The sequence below is a fragment of the Haemaphysalis longicornis genome, unplaced genomic scaffold (assembly GCF_048455015.1).
Source record: "Haemaphysalis longicornis isolate Haplotype H1 unplaced genomic scaffold, Haemaphysalis longicornis Haplotype H1 scaffold_1, whole genome shotgun sequence".
Classification (NCBI taxonomy): Eukaryota; Metazoa; Arthropoda; class Arachnida; order Ixodida; family Ixodidae; genus Haemaphysalis; species Haemaphysalis longicornis.
In genome coordinates this window covers 214,645,231-214,664,412 of record NW_027526203.1, presented here as the reverse complement: position 1 = coordinate 214,664,412, position 19,182 = coordinate 214,645,231, and the positions used below count along the sequence as shown (strand labels likewise).

The 19,182-nt window shown below is 48.4% G+C and overlaps 1 protein-coding gene across 1 annotated transcript; it reads left to right on the top strand.

The window, feature by feature from the left end:
* The first annotated feature begins 15,975 nt into the window (after window positions 1-15,975).
* Window positions 15,976-18,831, top strand: LOC144168291 (uncharacterized). The gene is made up of 3 exons (XM_077697306.1): window positions 15,976-16,449; window positions 16,510-16,717; window positions 18,431-18,831. The coding sequence occupies exons 1-3, from the start codon at window positions 15,976-15,978 to the stop codon at window positions 18,829-18,831; spliced, it is 1,083 nt and encodes a 360-aa protein (XP_077553432.1).
* Window positions 18,832-19,182: the final 351 nt, after the last annotated feature.

Below are 19,182 nucleotides of genomic sequence, written 5' to 3'. Positions count from 1 at the left end.
GTGGCCGACGGTTGAATGAGTCAAGGATATAAGGCGTGTTCGTAACCTTCCATTCTGTGTCGGCTTTGTGGTGCAGTGCGTAGAGTACCATGTACCTTGCGTTCCGCCCGCAGAGTCGTTGGTTCGAAACCTGGCGCGGGTAACCATTACTTTTTTATATAGTGTAGGGGGAGCGATGCGGACTACGGACGCCAACGCGGGTGACATCGTGAGTTACTGAAATGCTCTGCATTTAAAAAAGGAACACAAACAGTTTATTTTGTTCCCTTCTTCAGACCAAGTACTTCATTTTAACTCTGTAAACTCACGTCAAAACCCTTCTTCAGACTCGTTCAGTTTTGTTATGTCCTTCCGATTCAGTCCAGGTGCATTCACGTCTCACGTTCAGGGCTACAATCTAGCTGTCTGCGGCGCTAGATCTAACTGCCTGTAGGGGCAGCCAGCAGAGAAAAAAATGGGCGTAGGTATGAGCAGTCAGTTCGTTGTTTTCTTAGCAGCTAGGACAACGCTGAGGCCTTGTCCATTTTTCTGTTCGGCTCGTCATCCGTCAACGTGGCGAGTGGGAAGCGGTGGGGGAGAGCAGCATGTCGTCCGAGCTTTCGGGAGCCCTAGGCATTGTTGGGTCGCTTATTTCGATGGTGGACTCCTCGCATGTCAGCTCACCAGCGGACGAGTCGACTTGCATCCTGCTGTGCTGCCCTTCGAGCTGCTCCCTATCCTGGCGGTGGGCGGGCGACCGCTGCGCGCTGTCACGCTCGGGGTTTGCGGGCCGGCTCCAATGGCCCTCCAATCCAATGGGTGTCAGGCTCCAGTGGGACTCAGGCTTCAATGGGCCAATGGGAGTTGAATACTGATGCCCGTCGCTAGCAGGAGGACTCTCTATGGCGGCGCCCGACAGGAGGCTGCACTCTGTCTTGCTCCTATCGGGGGTCGGCGCCCTCTCCACGGCGACGTTGCTGCAGACGAGCTGGCCCGGTGCGGAAAGACGCCAAGCGCTGGGACCGGCAGCGGTCCCCTGCGTGCCATGGGCGACGCGGGACGTGTGGTACTTGAGGAGTACTCGGAGCAAATCACTATCCGGAGGCGCAGATACTACAGTTTGGGTGCCCACGGTGGCAGTCGTGGTCTGCCTCGGACAGCCGTTGCTCGCGCCTGCTGGCAGGAAACTTGACTCTTCCACTGACCCCTGTGGAGACGGCACGATCTCGTTCTGGGAGAAGAACACTTCGACGGCCTCCTGGCACCGCTGTTCGTACACCGTGTCACTCCCATCCGCTTGCTGATGGCTCAGTTCGTGTTCGTCAATGTCGACTGGCCAAAGAACAGACATTTGCTCGATGGACCAACGGAACGACCGGTCCAACTCAGGCGTCGCTGGGCTTCTTAACAGGAACATCGACGGGGATGAGCATGTTTGCGTAAGATTCCCGGGATCCACTTCAAACGGGTTTGTCATATCGCCGCTCACGCCGCTGCTGTCGCTGGGTGTAACCGGTATCGCCTCTGCACTACTCCGTTCGCTCACTGGGGAGCCCGGGTCACCCTTATCGTCGACGGCGAATGACTCCCTGGAGTCCGCCATTGGAACAATTCCGTGTTGCAGGAACACACCGAGGCGATGTAGGGTCGGTCGTGCTATCCAGTGGGCTCTGTCGACCCAACGTTGCAGCAACTGAGGTTGGCGAAGCACGTAGCTCACAAGGGGTCGCAATGTCACAGCCACCGAAACAGGCACGTCCGCAGATACTCGGACTAGGTAAGGTTAGACAAGCCACTAACCCAGCGGAGAAAGTTACCTCACAAATAATCACGACCGTTTAAACGATAGCAGCTCATGTTAACAGCGTCCGATATGAGCTGGTTCTGCATTGAGCATAACGCCCACCACTGTTGCGTCAGGACTTAAACCTGACAGAGCAGCGCAGTTCCGAACACTGGCGCGTGGGCAGTGCGGGTGACACGGGCGGAAATGGTGCATACCCACTCGGGAGAATTGGCCAGTGCCCTAGCCCTTCGTGACAAAATTCAATTCAATTCAGTTTATTTCTGACAGACAATGTTTACAGTCATAGTACATTCAAAATTCAACAAGAAAATACGCACTGCTGCCAGGTTAACGAAAATGCATTCCTTTTTTTAATTGCGACAGTATGCCTTATGGCATGAAGCCTACATTACAGGTATATATGTTGGCTCCCGTTTCTCGGAGGAACGAAAGAAGGAAGCGGTGGTGCAGCCCTCATATTCACCGATGGAGGTCAGGTGGTCTGCCAGGGTGGAGGCCTGTGCCTCGAAGGTGTCGAGTTCTCGCCTCATCCAATGAAGGGAGCGTCCACAAATGGTGTTCTGGGTCAGCCTCCTCGGCAGGAGCCGTACAGAAGGGGCAGTTGTTGCTAACTTGGGCATGGTATAGTGGTTGCCACGCCCGGGTCACAGCCCGAGAGAGGGCCACTTTATCACGAAGTCTCCGCAGCAAGACCTCCTCCCAGCAAGCGAGTCTGGGAGGAGGTCTTTCGTCTTAGCATGACGAAAATTACGAAATAAATAATGTCGACCGTTTAAACGTAGTCATGTTAAAAGCGCCCGAGCTCGCCTTGTTCTGTATGCAGCAGGACGCCCACTGTTGTGCGAAGAATTAAACCTGACAGTACAGTTCTGCAAACTGGCACGCGGGTAGGGCATGCGAGACGGGAGGAAAACGGTGCATGCCCACTCAAGGGACTTGGCCAGTGTCTTAGCCCTTCGTGACAAAATGCATTCGTTCTCCTTTCTTGCGTGGCGCGTACCAGCGATGGCGGGCCGGCGAAGGCTTCAGAGCTGCCACTTTTCAAGGTGTAATGTTAAAGCTATGCATTTCATAAATAAAAAAACGGGAGTATAATCTCTACCTTCGAGCCTGGGGCTGCGAAATGTGGCCTTCTATATCTCCACAAAGAAGTCGTCCAATCGTGTGCAAAACCAGGGCTAATGGCGCCGAAACAAAAGAGAGAACGGGAGTCGTATGGTCGAAACCGAGGCGAGGTCGAATGGGATCGGCAGTAGAGGCTTTACTGGCCGCAATAAAACTAGAGCACCCAAAGAAAGTTATGGGTATAATTTATACCCAATTATTGCTTATAAGTATACAGAACTTGAGAGAGTTGCGTGTGTGAATGAGAGAGAGAGAGAGAGAGAGAGAGAGAGAGAGAGAGAGAGAGAGAGAGAGAGAGAGAGAGAGAGAGAGGAGAAGGCGTGTTGTGCCCCGCTAACGGCGGCTGTTAAAACGCATTTTAGTGCACATATGATATCGGAGACAAGAAAAACATTTACGCGGGTATGACCTTCCCTGCCTTTGTCAACATAATCGAGCCAATCTAAATATGATGCACAGCATCATATTTAGACCAGTTGTGCGCCTCGTCTGAGGCGGGACGAAGCCCCTCTTTGTTTTCGTTTCACTTTCGCGTTATTTTAGGGGCCTTAGGTGGGCCACGTTAGCAGCGCCGCTCCTGCCAACGCCGTGCATTTATTCGTCTCTATTCGACGCAGAGTTCATCGCGAAAGCGCTGCTATATTGGCTCGGTTGGGGGTCCAGAAAAGCCGTTTCCGGAATTTCCATTGGCTGCGGCACGTTCCCTAGCACCTGCATCAGAAGGAAGAGGAACAGACTTTATTGAAGCCGTCAGATGACTTCGGTTGGTCATGCCGGGCTGGTCCCAACGTCCGGGGTCACACTGGCCACGCCTCACCTGCTAAGGGTATTATCAGCCTGCGCTGACCCTTCTCGTCCGAGGCCTTGATGGATGTCTTCCAGGGTGAGGTGCTCTCGCTGTCGTGCGGCGTCTTGAGGTGCCGGATGGTTGGGACTGACCAGGACCATGTGGTAGATGGTGCCGCGGGCCTGTTGGCAGTTGCGCGTGTGGGTGAGGGGTAGAGCACGTTCAGTTTGGATGGTGCTGGGTAGGAGTTGCTTTGGAGCATGCGCCACTTGGCTTTTCCCCCTTGTCTAGCAAATGGTGAGGTGGTGGTAGAGTGCGCCGTTGCTCCTGTAGCGGCATCATCATCATCACCACAAAGCGCTCATCACCAACATCGTATACGCTCCATCATCATCATCATCATCGTCTACCGCGGGTGCTTTCGTGAGCAGTCCGAGCCACGCGCAGAGAATAAAATGAGGTTCCTGTTGTGGCAAGACGTCTTATGCCGTCTCTCTCTCCTTATCGGCGCTCTACACTCCCAATAGCATTTTGAAATGCTCTTGAAGGTGGAGAGCGGGGTGGCGGCGTCCAGTCGTTCTAATGGACCATCATCCCTCGATACCATGGCACGGGCGTCAGCTTCTTCGCGTGCGACGCCATGGGCTCGGGAATGTCCCCTCAATTCGGTATCGCCATGGGACGGAGTCCAGATGATGATAATGGTCCGCTTAGCTCCTGATGTGGTAGCTGGGTGTCGTAGATGTGATGGCTGAGCCTAGCAGCAAATGCAACCGGCAGGCAGGGTGTCGAACCGGAATTTTTTCGGGTTCGGTTCGGGTTCGGGTTCAAGCCTTTCGGGTTCGGTTCGGGTTCGGTTCCAGACCATCATTCTGTTCCGGTTCGAACCGGTTCGAACCGGTTCAAGCGGGTTCGAAGGAAAAAAGCAGGCGTGTTTTTTTTTTGTTAATTTTTTGCGCTCGTTTTTCGTTTCCTTATCAAGTCGGCATAAAAAAGTCATAATGAAGGTTTCTTTGTGCAAATATTTTGTCTTGGCCAAACTAAAGCGACCCTGCAACACTTTTTTCAACTTTGTTCTAAATCTTGAGTGCTTGCAGAAAGTAGTCAACCAACACATCCTGCACTTAGATTAGAGGGTCGCACCCAGGCAGCACGGAAAGGCCGTTTCTTGACCGGCCAACCTATGGCTGTTCTCCGGAATGCTCGGCAAGAGGCAACGAATTGGCTGCCGTTGATAATAAAATGGACGGTACGAATCCGGCTGCCGTCACCTCGGAATGTTTTCGGCAGCCAATGCTCATATGTTGGTCGCCTTTCACTGGTTTGCCGTAACCACGGTTTCTCCCCGGCGCGGGTTGCTTATAAATTCTATGGTAAGTCAGCCGCCGCCGAGGAACGGCGCTTGCTCCCGCAACATTGATCACAAGACGTGCGGCAAGCTTGCGGCTGCCGAGTACTCTTTTTTTCTTTGAAAGCCGGCCATCACAAGATGAGCAGCATGTACCCGTCTTCCGAGCGGCCAACCTCTTTTCGCCTGCCGGAGTATAAAAGATGAACGGCTATGATGCCGTAGCCGAGTACTCGTTTTTCCTATGGCAGTTAATGTTCAAACGTCAACAAGAAAACGTCTGGCTCCCGATCGCATTAATCCATTCGGAACCAAATATTCCCGCTCCTGCTCTTCGAAAGGTGAACGGCTGATGTCTGTCACAGGTCTAGCACCGCCCCTGCCCAATCACCGGAATTCCGAAGGTCATGCGTGGGCTAGCGCTTAGCCATGCATGTACACTCATGGACGAAGGAATGAAAACACGAAAATATTAAACGGAACGCTCTAGAGGAAAGAATATGGATAGTGAATGCACGGGGCAAGCGCTGGGTGCAGGCCTTTCAACATGCGTCTGTTCTATCTCGTTCAGGCGCTGCTGCTGATAAACAACGGAACAGCTTTACCCTGCGCAGCCACGAGGGTCCTCGGATCATCTGGCATCGGCACCGAAAATGTAGGGAGCGCTGCCGTCAATTTTGAACCCTTCTCGACTTCTGGCTTCGTGACGTCAACAGAACCAAGTATAAAAGACCGACCGCAAGTGGACTTCATCAGTGGGCACGGCGCAAGCGCTGGGTGCAGGCCTTTCAACATGCGTCTGTTCTATCTCGTTCAGGCGCTGCTGCTGATAAACAATGGAACAGCTTTACCCTGCGCAGCCACGAGGGTCCTCGGATCATCTGGCATCGGCACCGAAAATGTAGGGAGCGCTGCCGTCAATTTTGAACCCTTCTCGACTTCTGGCTTCGTGACGTCAACAGAACCAAGTATAAAAGACCGACCGCAAGTGGACTTCATCAGTGGGCACGGCGCAAGCGCTGGGTGCAGGCCTTTCAACATGCGTCTGTTCTATCTCGTTCAGGTTCGTGAAGGTTCCTGTTTTAGTAGCGACGATCGCTTTATAGTTGTTCTGCCGTGCCCACGGAAGTGCTTGAGTATTGCTTACGACTGCCTTTGTGTCTGTGGTCTGCTTCTCTGTGGGGACATAGAGGAAAACCCTGGGCCGACCATAGAAGAAATGTTCGAAGCAATTATGAATGGGCAACGATCCATTCAAACAGACGTTTCTGATATCAAAAATCGCCTTCAGAGAACCGAGGAAACAATACAAGTTTTTAGCAAACGTCTTGACCAGTTAGGAACTGATGTGGTAAAATTACAAAATAGTGCCAGTGATACTGAAAGCCTGAAGTTAGTGGTAGATAGAATTCAGGACGAAATGAACGCTCAGCGAGCGAAACTGGCGAACATAGAAGACCGCAGCCGGAGGGCAAATCTTATCGTGTTCGGAATCCCTGAAGAAGCAAATGAAACTGAATTGGTTTTACGTGAAAAGGTTGTCAATGAAGTATTTTTAAAGAAATTGGGTGTGCAGTGTTCTTCAGTAGATCGAATTCACCGCTTGGGTACTCGCACTCCAAAGCGCCCAATTATTCTTCACTTTAATGATTACGGAGAAAAGCTGGCTCTTTTTAAAAACGTAACAAACCTGAAAAAGACCGGAATATACATTCAAAATGACTACTGTGCGGACACCCTCCGGAAGCGGAAACTACTTAAGGCTAGTGCGGAAGGAGACGAATCTTTGGGCAAAAAGATAATGTTAGTCGACGATAAAATTAGTATCGACGGGCAGTTTTTTGTTTGGGACGATGTGGTTGGAGGCCGAAAGGCACTCCCAAAGCAGGACAAGCTTCCCAGTCCAGTAAACCAAGACTGCAGTCCCGAAGATCCTTCCTCAAGCTAGCGCCAAACGAAGCGGCATTATTCTCTGCTTAATCTTAATGCCAGGAGCATAGTTAACAAGACAGAACAACTAGAAAACCTTTTGATGCTTTACGATCCCGATCTATGCGTTATCACGGAAACGTGGCTACATGACTTGATTCTTGACTGTGAAATTGTGCCTCCGGGTTATCAATTGTTCAGACGTGATAGGGGTTCTCGCGGAGGTGGTGTGGCTGTTGTGGCAAAACGTGGTATCGATGTAAGCGTCGAGGAACAAATAAGTAGTCATGAAAGCTTGTGTCTGAGAGTATCGCTTGGTGAGCGAGCGTTTATTTTGTGTGCAGTTTATCGGCCACCGGATGCTGATGATTCCTTTATGCAGAAGTTGTATGATCATTTGCAGACTTTTACCGGCAAGAATATGATTATAGCCGGCGACTTTAACCTGCCTGTCATAGACTGGCAGCACATGTGCTACGGCCAGTCTGTGTCAGCGGATTGTCTAATGGAAGCAATGTTATCACAAAACCTTGAACAAATTGTTTCGGAGTGCACTCGCGGAAATTCACTTCTGGACCTTTTATTTATTACTGAAGCTTTTAGGGATGGCGTAGTTCAGGTAGAAAAAGGAATATCGGATCATAAACTTGTTTCGTTCGGTTGGACTTGGATCAGCGGTAAGAAGGAAGCAATGAAGTCGACTATTGTTAAAGATTTTTCCAGATCAGACGACACAGCCATTATGGACTACCTTGACTTACACCTTGAGAGCACTGAAAATGACGTAGAAAGTTTATGGAGCAAGTTTTGCACAACAGTTGAATACTGCTTGAAAAACTTTATTCCAGATAAAAGACTAAGGAAATCTCATGTAAACCCATGGATCACTAGAGATATAATACGTATAAAACGCCAACTGAAGCGTTTACGGAAGGGCCACAAGGCTGGCTCCCCTAGGTTTGTTGAACTAAAACACAGTTTGGCAACTAAAATAAAAAATGCGAGATTAAATTATTACAATACTGTTTTACCGGAATTCATTAAAAGTGACCCCTCAAAATTGTGGCGGCATTTGCGGGAAACCAAGGACGAAGTTGAGAAAATAAAATTTGGCAGTGAAACAGTCACTGATCCAGAGAAAATTGCAGACTGTTTTAACACCTACTTCCACCAGGTTTTTTCGACTAAAGAGGAGTATGACTTTCAAAACATGAGTTCTGATGTGCTCGGAGATTTACAGATAACTCAAGAAGGTGTATTAGACATGCTACTTAAATTAAATATCAATAAATCGACTGGACCTGATAACATTCCGAACAACTTTTTGCGACGCTACGCAGAGCAAATTGCACCCTTTTTGACTCGGTTATTTACGTTATCGCTCAACTCCGGTGTTATTCCGGATGACTGGAGGATAGCCCGCGTAGTTCCAGTGCACAAAAAAGGAGACCGATTTGATTATGCCAACTACCGCCCAGTGTCGATTACTAGCGCATGTTGCAAACTGATGGAGCATGTTGTTGCAAACTTTATAAAATATTTCTTAGATGACAGAAATTTGTTGACCCCCTGCCAACACGGCTTTCGGAAGGGAATGTCAACGACCACGCAACTCGTCTTGACGGTACACGAAATGGCACGGGTTCTTGATATGTCTGGCCAAGTTGACATGTTATGTCTCGATTTTAGCAAGGCCTTCGATAAGGTGCCTCACGCGGAACTACTCTACAAGCTTGACCGCCTGAACTTGCCTTTTCCTGTTATTCGCTGGATAAGTGCTTATCTGAAAAACCGGAAACAGTTTGTAGAAATAAAGAAGCGTGCATCAAAAGTACTTCCTGTAACCTCCGGGGTACCTCAGGGAAGTGTGCTGGGACCATTGCTGTTTTTAATTTATGTGAATGACTTGGTTGATGTGGTGCCTGAAGATGTAACCATAAAGTTGTTCGCGGATGATTGTATTGTTTTCAAAGAAATAGTGTCGGAAGATAGCCATATTTCACTACAGAAATCGCTCGCTGGTATTAATGACTGGTGTTCCCGCTGGGGCATGGTTCTAAATGGTGAGAAAACAGTGCTTGTTCGAATTACAAGAAAGAAATACCCTAGTATTTATACCTACTTACTGCATGATATCCCCGTTTTAGAAGTCAGTAAATATAAATATCTAGGTGTCACATTTACAAATAAGCTCACCTGGTCTGAACATATATCTGACATCTCGAAATCCGCCCTACGAAAGCTTTGGTTCCTAAAAAGAAGATTAAAAAACAGTCCAGTAAGTACAAAGCTCCTCGCATATAACACATGTATACGTTCAAAACTTGAATATGCCGCATTTGTCTGGGACACTTTTGCCAAAAAAGATTCCCACCAACTTGAAAATATTCAAAGAAAGGCGGTAAGATTTATTTTTTCAAAATATAATCGGTGTGATTCTCCAACATCTTTGATGAAACTTAACAACATTCCAACATTAGAAGCACGCAGGAAAATTAGTCGACTATCATTCTTACATAATTGTATTACTGGCAAATTGAAAATAGCTCTCCCCCAAATTGTGAAACCCCTGACTACCAGGACCACAAGACACAGTCATAAGGGCGCTCTGACACCAATTTTCGCTCGCACAACTGCTTTTAAAAACAGCTTTTTCCTGCGCACAGTGTCAGAGTGGAACTCATTGCCGCCAGGTGTGTTTGAATCCGGCAAATTTTTAGAAGAACTGGAGCGTCTTTTCTTGTTTGCTTAGGGCTGCACTGAGTTATGAAGTGATTGCTGTCTGTTCTTGTATTGTATGAAGTTTTTTATGTATTTTATGCACCTCCTACATTGTCTGTGACGATGCTAGAGCTGTTTTGCTTAGTATTTTTGTATTGTTGCCACTCCTGCCTGGGCCTAAATATTGGCCTGCAGTACCAATAAATAAAAAAAAAATAATGGCTCGCTAGTGGTATATTTGGAAAGACACATTTTCAATCTTTGTTACTGTTAATAGCGGCGCGATTATTTCACTTGCATGGAAAGAAATCGCGCTATTTGTGTGTTCCGGTTCATATTTTCGTGTTCGCGTTTCATTTGTCTATTATACGTTTTAGGCCATTCTTTAGACTTGAAACCAAAAATAAATGTCACTTTTTTGGACTAAAAAAGAAGTGCGCGTAAAACAACTCGTGCTTTGCGAGCCTGCATAGACACTGACCGCATTGGTACAGACGCTGACCTCATTGGTATTGCAATTTTTGATACAAGTTAAAAACGAAGCTTTGTGACGAACCGCGACGCCGAGGAGGTTAAAGGAGCCATGAAGACAAAATACAAGTTGGGCTTATTAGAAAGACCTCTTAGTTCCGATAACAATGATAACAATACCATCGCAATCTACGAACAGATGACGGAGATACGAAAGAAAACGTGTGGAGCAGTCGCGACCCCTAGCCAATTTCCCGCAACTTTTCTATGACGTCACGGAACCTTGTTTGTGCGATTGGCGACCGCCTAACTGACCTGTCGCGACGACACATGACTGGACGTCTGTAATGGGGCCTCTAGTTCCATTTGACCGCATCACTCGAATGCTTACGTGCACCTAACGCACTGAAAATTATGTTTTATTGTTGGCCCGTATGACGTCATTTTTGCTCACAACACGTCACTGTGGCGCGAAATTTGAAAGTTTTTAAATACTTCTTGCTTTTTTTTTTCGTTAAAAAAACATCTCTTGCGGCTGTAATGGAGCTCAGTGAGATACTGAATCCTAGTTCTTTCAAATTAAACAAAGTTGTATTTTCTCTTCATGGCTCCTTTAAGGATCAATGCTCCGGGCGCACAACGCATAGTACCTAGAGTAAAAAAGACCGCCCTTTTGGCGGTCTCTTGGCATTCTTTTTTCCTTGGGACGTCAAAATCACCGAACGCAGAACGTTTGCCAGCAAGTTCCCTTGCTCGTACAAGCGACCTAATACTACTATGCGGAAATATGTATTCTATAGAATCTGTATTTTGGAGCATTCATCGCGATAGCAGTCATTACATGCAACTGGCCCATGTCGTGCCATCAAGCAACCCTTTTTAAATGCAGAGCATTTCAGTAACTCACGATGTCACCCGCGTTGGCGTCCGTAGTCCGCATCGCTCGTAGTCCGCATCGCTCCCCCTACACTATATAAGGAAATAATACTTACCGGCGCCAGGTTTCGATCCCACGACTCTGCGGGCGGAACGCAAGGTGCACGTCACTCTAACCACTGCGCCACAAAGCCGACACAGAGTAGAAGGTTACGAACGCGCCTTATATCCTTGACTCATTCAACCGTCGGCCACAGGTGCGCCCTCTCCCCCGCGTCCTCCTCGCCTTCTCTGCGCTCGCAACACCCTCTCTCGCCGCGTTCGGTTCGCGCGCAAGAACAGGTGGGGGCGCTCGCATCGCGCTCTCTCGCCGCGGTCGGTTCGCGCTTAAACCACATATGTCGTTCGTGCGCTCTCCGGTCGCTAACATCTGTGGCGTGATCGTAACGTCAACATCACGCGTTCGTGTGGTGGCGCGATTTCGGCGCTATAACACTCTCTCGCGAGGGGCATTGGATTGGATTCGATTGGATTGGCTTGGATTGTCTTGGCTTAGATTGGTTTGGATTTGGATTGGATTAAAGTGGATTGTGTTGGATTGTGTTGCGTCATAGCCGCTCCACGTTGCGTCATAGCCGCGGCAGGGGGTTCACGGCACGTTTCACGTTTCACCATCGACTTCATCGACAATGTCTACGCTGGAAGACAACAATTACAACAACAACAACAACCAATACGTAATCCATACGACTTGCAGGCGCGCACCCCGCGGAAATGCTCTGCATTTGATCGTGCCCCTGGCGAGGGGGATGTTTGCATAATGCGTCGACGCGGGCGACGACTGGATGGGAAACTTTTTTTATTCGCCGTCTGTGTTGATGGAAAGAAGCAAAAATCGTATGTGCTATTGAACGAGCTCCAGGCTTTAGCACCTAAGTAGCAGTCAAGAAATGCACTAACATGGGCCCGAACAGCGGCGAAAGCTCGTGGCTTCCTGGACTGAGAAAAGGCCAGCAGCTATGTGCAAACAAATGTGCCGCTCGGCGGACGCTAAACATGACAGCAGATCTATGTACCGATAAGACCTCCCACTAAACAAATTGCCGAAATTCAGGTTAGAGATAACGTTTTTTTTTCACGCGTCAAGAAAACGAGGATTTCACCAGCCGAAGCCATGATAGCAGTCTAAATATGAAGGCAACGATTCATTAATTATACCACGTGGACATCCTAAATTTTAGTTCTCTCATTGTTTCTGTGGAAGGCGAAGTGGTCCCAATCTTATCTTTACAACCCCTCAGACGTGACCAGTAAGAACGGTGCATAATTTGAGCGTATTTTGTTATAGCCCTGAAAAAAAATAAACTGGTATGTAAATGTCTGTGATTGGTTGATTTATTATTATGTGGCTTAACGCGCCGACGCTATAGATACGCAAGCGACGAGGCGCGCTGTAGTGGAGGGCTCCGGATTAATTTCGGTCACCTGGGGATCTTCAACGTGCGCCGAAATCTCGAACACACGGGCGTTTTCGTTTTTGGCCTCCATCAGAAGTATAGTTGTATGACGGCATCAGCAATGCAGTTTCAACGTTTCAGAAGAGCTAGCTCTTTATCTTTGATTTCTAATACTTTTGAATGACAGCATATAACTTCGTTTATACAAAACTAGCTTTAACCAAAGGTAATTGTTTAGAGGAACTCGTTCGTTTAGGGGTGCGCAATTACGGGGTGAGTAAGCTGTCACGCACACACAAAAAGCCACAGCTAGCCGCCGCTGCAGCTATACTGCCAACCGACCGCTACAGAAATGACCCCGCCTGGGCTTCCCGAATGCTGCATGGACCAGTTCCAGTTACTTCAGCATGACCTACGGAAACGTTAGGAAGCCTCAACATCGCCTTCGCCAACGACTACCTGCATGCTTAAGCAACGCCGCCTGTATTAACATTGACTGACGCGTCGCGCGCTTTTCAACACGGGGCGGCCTCTCTAGCATCCACAGTGGTCCCGCGTAATTCGCGCCAAAAGCGCCAAATCCTCACCTAGTGGTACGTGGCGTCTGAAAAACGTTGCATTTATCGTCATGGCAACGAGTGGAGAGGGGGGAAAGGAGGTTGGTGACGTCGCGGACGCTTCTGACGTCATTTTTTCAGCGGCAGCCGGGCCAGGCCGCCAGGCGCCGGCCGCAGCAACCGACGCTCGCCCAACTTTCGCGCTAGCCGCTTCTCATGGGCCGCTCGGCAATGGCACCAGGCGCGAAAGTTGGACGAGCGGCGGCGATGCCTCGGAATGGCCGCCGCCCGTCGTTTGGTATGTGTGTGCAGTAACGCGTTTAATAATTGAACGAAGAAAACATGTAGGTAATAGTGAGTTTTCTTGTGTCGAATTGTTGTCTTTGTGGCGATATTATTGGAGCGTTACACATTCTTTTCGGTTTTCTTTTATTCAAAATTCATATGAGGACATCTTTGATTCGAAGTCATGAAAAAACATGCACTACTCTCATATATTGCACATACATGTGATGAACACACTATTGGACTCTAAAATTATGACATGCAAATTTAGGCATACAACATTGCACAATAGGAAAAAAACGTTCGAGATACACATTTAAATACACAATAATTGATTACGCAAGCCGAACTTCGAAAGTTTTAGTCACTAGATTTTTTTTCGCGCACACCTCGGCGGGAGAAGAAAAGAACTTGACAGGTCCCACTCAATGTATACTTATTTCTTGGGCTCACCTCGAGACAGGAATATTATGAGGCATTCAAGAAATTCTTTTCAGTTCAGAGACACAGTAATCGGGAACCTATAAATTAAAAGAAAGCACGCACAGGTATGCTTCAAGGCCTGCCTTTTTGGCCAATTAACGCAGACTCTGAAAGAAAGCGTTAACCCGGACATTAACCTGCATACACTGCCCAGAAATCAGGTTCACACCAACAAAATGCAGCGAGAAAAAACTGTTGCAACACAAAAAACCGCACTATTGACCACTCATTGCTGGATTATATCTGCGTACAAAAATAGTGGGCAACCACGTCGTATAGCACAGAACAAAATCGCAACACAAATCGAACGCACCGTCTTTTCTTTTAATGGCCCGTGAACAGTCTCATTACCGGGGGGGGGGGGGAGGGGGGGGGGGAGAATACGTTCAGAAAAAAATAAAACGTTCCTGTATTGTAAGCCGAATGTACCGTGCTCATTACTTCCAGATATCGGCTAGGTTGTCACAAGCTACTCTCTAGCTCGTGTCTGGGCCGCGCCTCTTATCTCATCCTGTCCGCTACGGCACGACGCTTCTAACTTAGAACTAAGGAACAGCAAGGCCACTCGCGATAAGATGACAAGGCGCGGGTGCGCACGTTAGATTGAAAGCAAAGCCGGCAATGCTACTTTGTTTTTTTGTTTTGTTTTTATTGAGCAAAACGCTTGCAATGGGGGCTGCAGACAACGCATGTATTTCGGCTTGGCCTTCCGCTGATCACTGTGCAAATCGAGTGGCATTGAACACCGCGGTATTCGCCAGATTTTTCGGAGCACTGAAGCAACGCTTGGCAGAAGCTTTGCCGCAAATATCCGTTTTTGGAGCAAGATGGCAAACGAAAAATTGGTCAGGGCACACCGCCCCCACGCCAACAATCGCCGTGTTAATAGGTACGAAGTCAATGACAAGAAGCGCGTACAGTTGAGCTTGCCTTCTTTGTGAGCAGGTGCAGCGTGATGACTTTGGAGGGGTTGAGGAGATTCACCAGAGGAAACGTCCAGTGAAGTCTCAAACCTTCCTCGACTTGGGGCCCCAACCAAGACTCAAACCCACTGCGCGAAACAACAATAGAAAATACGTTGATAAGAATCCTGAATCGACGTTCAAGCAGTTACTAAGGCAATCATAAAACGGCAATGCCGCCTCAAATTCACCTTACGAGCAAGACAGTGTGCGCGCCGAACGCGCGTTTGCTACTATTACCACTCCAAGACGACTGACATGTCTCATTAACTTCCCGTTACATGCGCAAAGTATTCTGAAAACAGAAGAGTGCGATCGGTCGGCTTTTTTGGAAATTACTATAACTTGTACAAAGCTAATTTGCTTACCTGTCATCTTTGGGGAAGACGAGAAACTTGGCCGAACTGTTTCGCCCTGTGTAGCTGCACCACAGAGCTGCGCAGGACTGGTGACGCTCTTTCCTCCGCGGCCCCATATTTAGAATACATTCGAATATATTTTATAATGCAGCGAAACTTTCAACCCGTGGAGGCGTTGAGGCAACCCGCGCAACCCTTCGCACGCCGGCTCGCTTACGCACGCACCGAACTGGCCCGCTGCGGGCGTCGAGAGAGTTTTAGCAGTCCGTTCGTTACGTTCGTTACGTTCGTTACGTTGCTACCGGGTTTACCGGGACCCGATTGCGCATGCGCGTGTACGTACCGGGTTCTTTCCGTAGAGTGAGACGGAAAACGTGTTTTAGCACTCCGTAGCGTCGTACCCATAGAGATAAGGTCGTACCGTTCGTTCCGTGTGACGGCTGATTAGCCGAGTAGTTGCAAAAATCCACACGCTTAAAATACGTAAATAAACAACGCAGTTTCCCCTAAAGCATTGTAAATCTAAAATAAATCTTACACAAAGTAAACAATCGTTGTTCCAATCAATGTAATACAATTTGCGGTTACATTTATAATTTAGCAGACTGCTAGCGACGTGTTGCGGGGGCCTGTTACCTGCACTAGACTGCACGCTGCGTCGTGCGTGGGTCAGTGCGGTCTCAGTGGCTGTCCGTTCGATTTCGGTGCCTTCTGTTTTCAATTAGCCAAGACGTCCGCGTTGCTCGCAAGCTAACTGTTTTGGTTCGCCAACCATCTTCTGTTTTGCCTTTCGTGCTTTCGTGGAAGGGGGGCTCCCTCAACCGCAGCCATGCCTTACAGTGTGCTGCAAGACCCGCTGCTGCTCGATGCTCTCACGTGGCTCGAAATCGAGGACATTTATTTCCTCGCCTCGGAGCTCGAGCAGCCCGAGCCGCCATGCTACACTTCGCAGTACGGCCTGCTGGACATTGCGAGTATACGGCGGATGAAGTTCGTCGAACTCTTCCGCTTTGGCCGGGACGAAATCGACGAGCTTCGCACTTTGCTGAGAGTGATGGATGAAGTCGTGAGCGCCCAACGCGTGATGGTGACCGGCATGGAGGCTCTCTGTATGACTCTGCGGCGCCTCGCGTACCCGAATAGGCTGTGCGAACTTGAAATGCAGTTCGGGCGCCACGGCACACTTATATCAAGTGTCGTGAATAAGGTGCTCGCGCACATAGAATACTACTTCACTCACTTACTGTCTGACATGTCAAGTCATCAGTGGATGAATCCGTCGCGACTGCAAGAGTTTACCGAGGTGAGAATTCATTGCGTTTGTGCACGGAGCGGACTTCTAATTAGCGGTCGTCTGTTTCAGGCCGTCCATGCGAGGGGTGCCCCACTCAGGAGTTGCTGGGGTTTTATTGACGGAACGGCGAGCCGTATTTGCCGACCCACAGTGGACCAGCAAGAATACTTCTCGGGCCACAAACGCTGCCATGTTGTAAAGTACCAAGCCGTCATGTGCGCCAACGGCATCATCTGCCAGCTAGATGGGCCGTACAAAGGAAGGCGCCATGATGCTGGTGAGATAATTGCGACTATTACTCGGCTTAACATTTTCATGCAATGCATATGTGGAAGGGGCCTGGAGTGTGTTGTGGAGAGGTTGTAATATTGAATAGACCACCTATTGTGCTGTGCTAGCAAACAAAAGTGAAGTGGAAAGAAATAAAAAGCATTCCCGGTAGTATGGCAGCAGTATCCAGTTGCATAAAATATAAACGTCCCACATGAAGGGGGAGTGACCGCTTAAGGAACAACATAAAGAGTGAGAGGAACAGGTTCGATGCGTCCCTCTCCGCGAAAAAAGATTCTGGGCCATAGCACTGTTTCTGTTCTTGCTCGGCGCCCCCACGATAACCTTCAAATCATGCTCGAATGTAGTTGTGGCACATTCGTATAACATGGCGCTGATGCATGGGGATGTGTGCATTCTTCCTGAAGCAATAGCCACCTTGTTATTTTTATGTGCTCGTAATGTCACGAAGTACTCTCAGAGGAGTGCATTATTGCACTGCTGTTGAGTGCTGGCCTTGTTTTATAGTTCCTAAGTTCCGTTCTATCTCTAGTTTTGTCGAACAGACAAGGTTTCTGTAAGATTGCAGTTACGCAAACACGGAATGCTGATTCGAACCTTGAGGGTGGCCAAGGAATCAAGGAAGTAGTGTCAAAAAAGGCTCAGCTTCGCAAAAAACCGAATTGTAGTTTTGCTCATGTGGAGGCAATACACGATGGACACAAAGCAGTGCTTGTCATGCAGCAGATTTTATTGAACTGCACTAGTCAGTGAAAGGCAATGTCGGTAGTCAAATAAACATGTCAAGTATTCACAGTTCACGAAGTCGAGGGTTTGACGGAAACCCGTCTGGTCGGGAAACATGTTGGAGTAGAAGCGGAGACACCGACCAAAAGAAACTTAAAAACTTTAAAACAACAACAAGACGTTTCGGCTTCGTTACTGAAGCCTTGTTTCAGTAACGCTTCAGAAACGAAGCCGAAACGTCTTGTTGTTGTTTTAAAGTTTTTAAGTTTCTTTTGGTCCGTGTCTCCGCTTCTACTCCATTCACAGTTCACTGAACAAAATCCGCTGACATGCTCTGTCGTGTTATTATACTTTGTACCATCACAAAAACAACAGACGGCAAAATATAACGCTTAAATTCAGACCACATGTGTATCCACGTGAGGCTTTTCGTGCAGCTTCGCCGTTACACGGGCACGACCGCCTTGATCAACATGCGGTGGGTTCCTCTAACTGAATGAATAATTTTGTTCCAGGAACATCGACAAGGTTTGTCTTCAGAGCGTAACCCAGGCAGACGAAGCAACACATAACACAGGGCAGGATGTGTTTCTTCTCCCACATTTACCAGCACTATCATATAAAGCAGGGTCGTTATGAAGAGGTTCTCAGTGGATTGCGGCAACACAAGTGGGATTGCCATTTCTCTTTCAGAAAAGTCTTCAAGGAAGCGTCTGTGTATGGAAAAGTACAACTCAGAACTCAGAGTCACTGAAATTTTTTCCCAAGCTTTCAGCGGTTTAAGTTATTGAGGGTTCACAGTAACTGCAGAGTATGCACACAAAAAAAGATGTGATTGTTTGCTTCTGGGAAAGCAAATTGCTAAAACAGGGTTAGCCAATCTAAATATTCCTGCTTCAAGGAAAAGTTTTGCAAAGTCTACTGCAATTTTCAAACAAACTACTGCGCTGAAAATTTGTTTCCGTTCCTTCAGGTATCCTGAAGGAGTCCAGGCTCTACGAGAACCTTGAGAAGGTGGCGCAGGGCCAGAGGCTGGTCATCTATGGGGACCCGGCCTATCCGCTGAAGCCGCTTCTTATGAAGCCTTATGGAGGAGCATCCCTGCAGCCCCATGAAGCCCGCTTCAACCGCCGCATGAGCACCGTGCGGCAGGCAGTGGAGTGGGGCTTCGGGAAGGTGGCTGGCGAGTTTGCTTTTGTGGACTTTCCCAAGAATCAAAAGTTCTCGCTACAGCACGTGGGACGGATGTACAAAGTCGCCACCCTTCTCTCTAACTGCCACACCTGCTTATATGGCAGCCAAGTCACAGAGTTTTTTGGAGTGAGTGCTCCAGCACTTCATGAGTACTTGGTGCCATTCACGTCATGTACTTAATGACTAGTTGTGGGCATATTGTCAGGATGTCCGTTACTTTTAGCTGCTTCCATCACCCATAGCTAGTATAAGGGCCATCCAACATTTTCAGGGCAGAATGGCCTTGATTTTGTTTGTGTGTGTGTCTGTGTGCGTGCTTCATTTCTCATCCCTCGTGTCTCCTGCACAGGTACATGAAAATGGTGAGGATGGGCTTTGTTCGATTAGTTCCATGAGAGTGTTGAGTAGATTGATTTTGATTGTAGGGTTTAACGCGCCGACGCAACGCAGGCGATGAGGCGCGCCGTAGTGGAGGGCTCCGGATTAATTTTGACCACCTGGGGATCTTTAACGTGCGCCGAAATCTCGTAC

Bases quoted from the DNA above. Each gene is read 5' to 3' on its own strand.
- LOC144168291 (XM_077697306.1), top strand. From the start codon at position 15,976: ATGCCTTACAGTGTGCTGCAAGACCCGCTGCTGCTCGATGCTCTCACG. The intron at 16,450-16,509 runs GTGAGAATTCAT...CGTCTGTTTCAG, and splicing joins GACTGCAAGAGTTTACCGAG to GCCGTCCATGCGAGGGGTGC. The intron at 16,718-18,430 runs GTGAGATAATTG...CCGTTCCTTCAG, and splicing joins AGGAAGGCGCCATGATGCTG to GTATCCTGAAGGAGTCCAGG.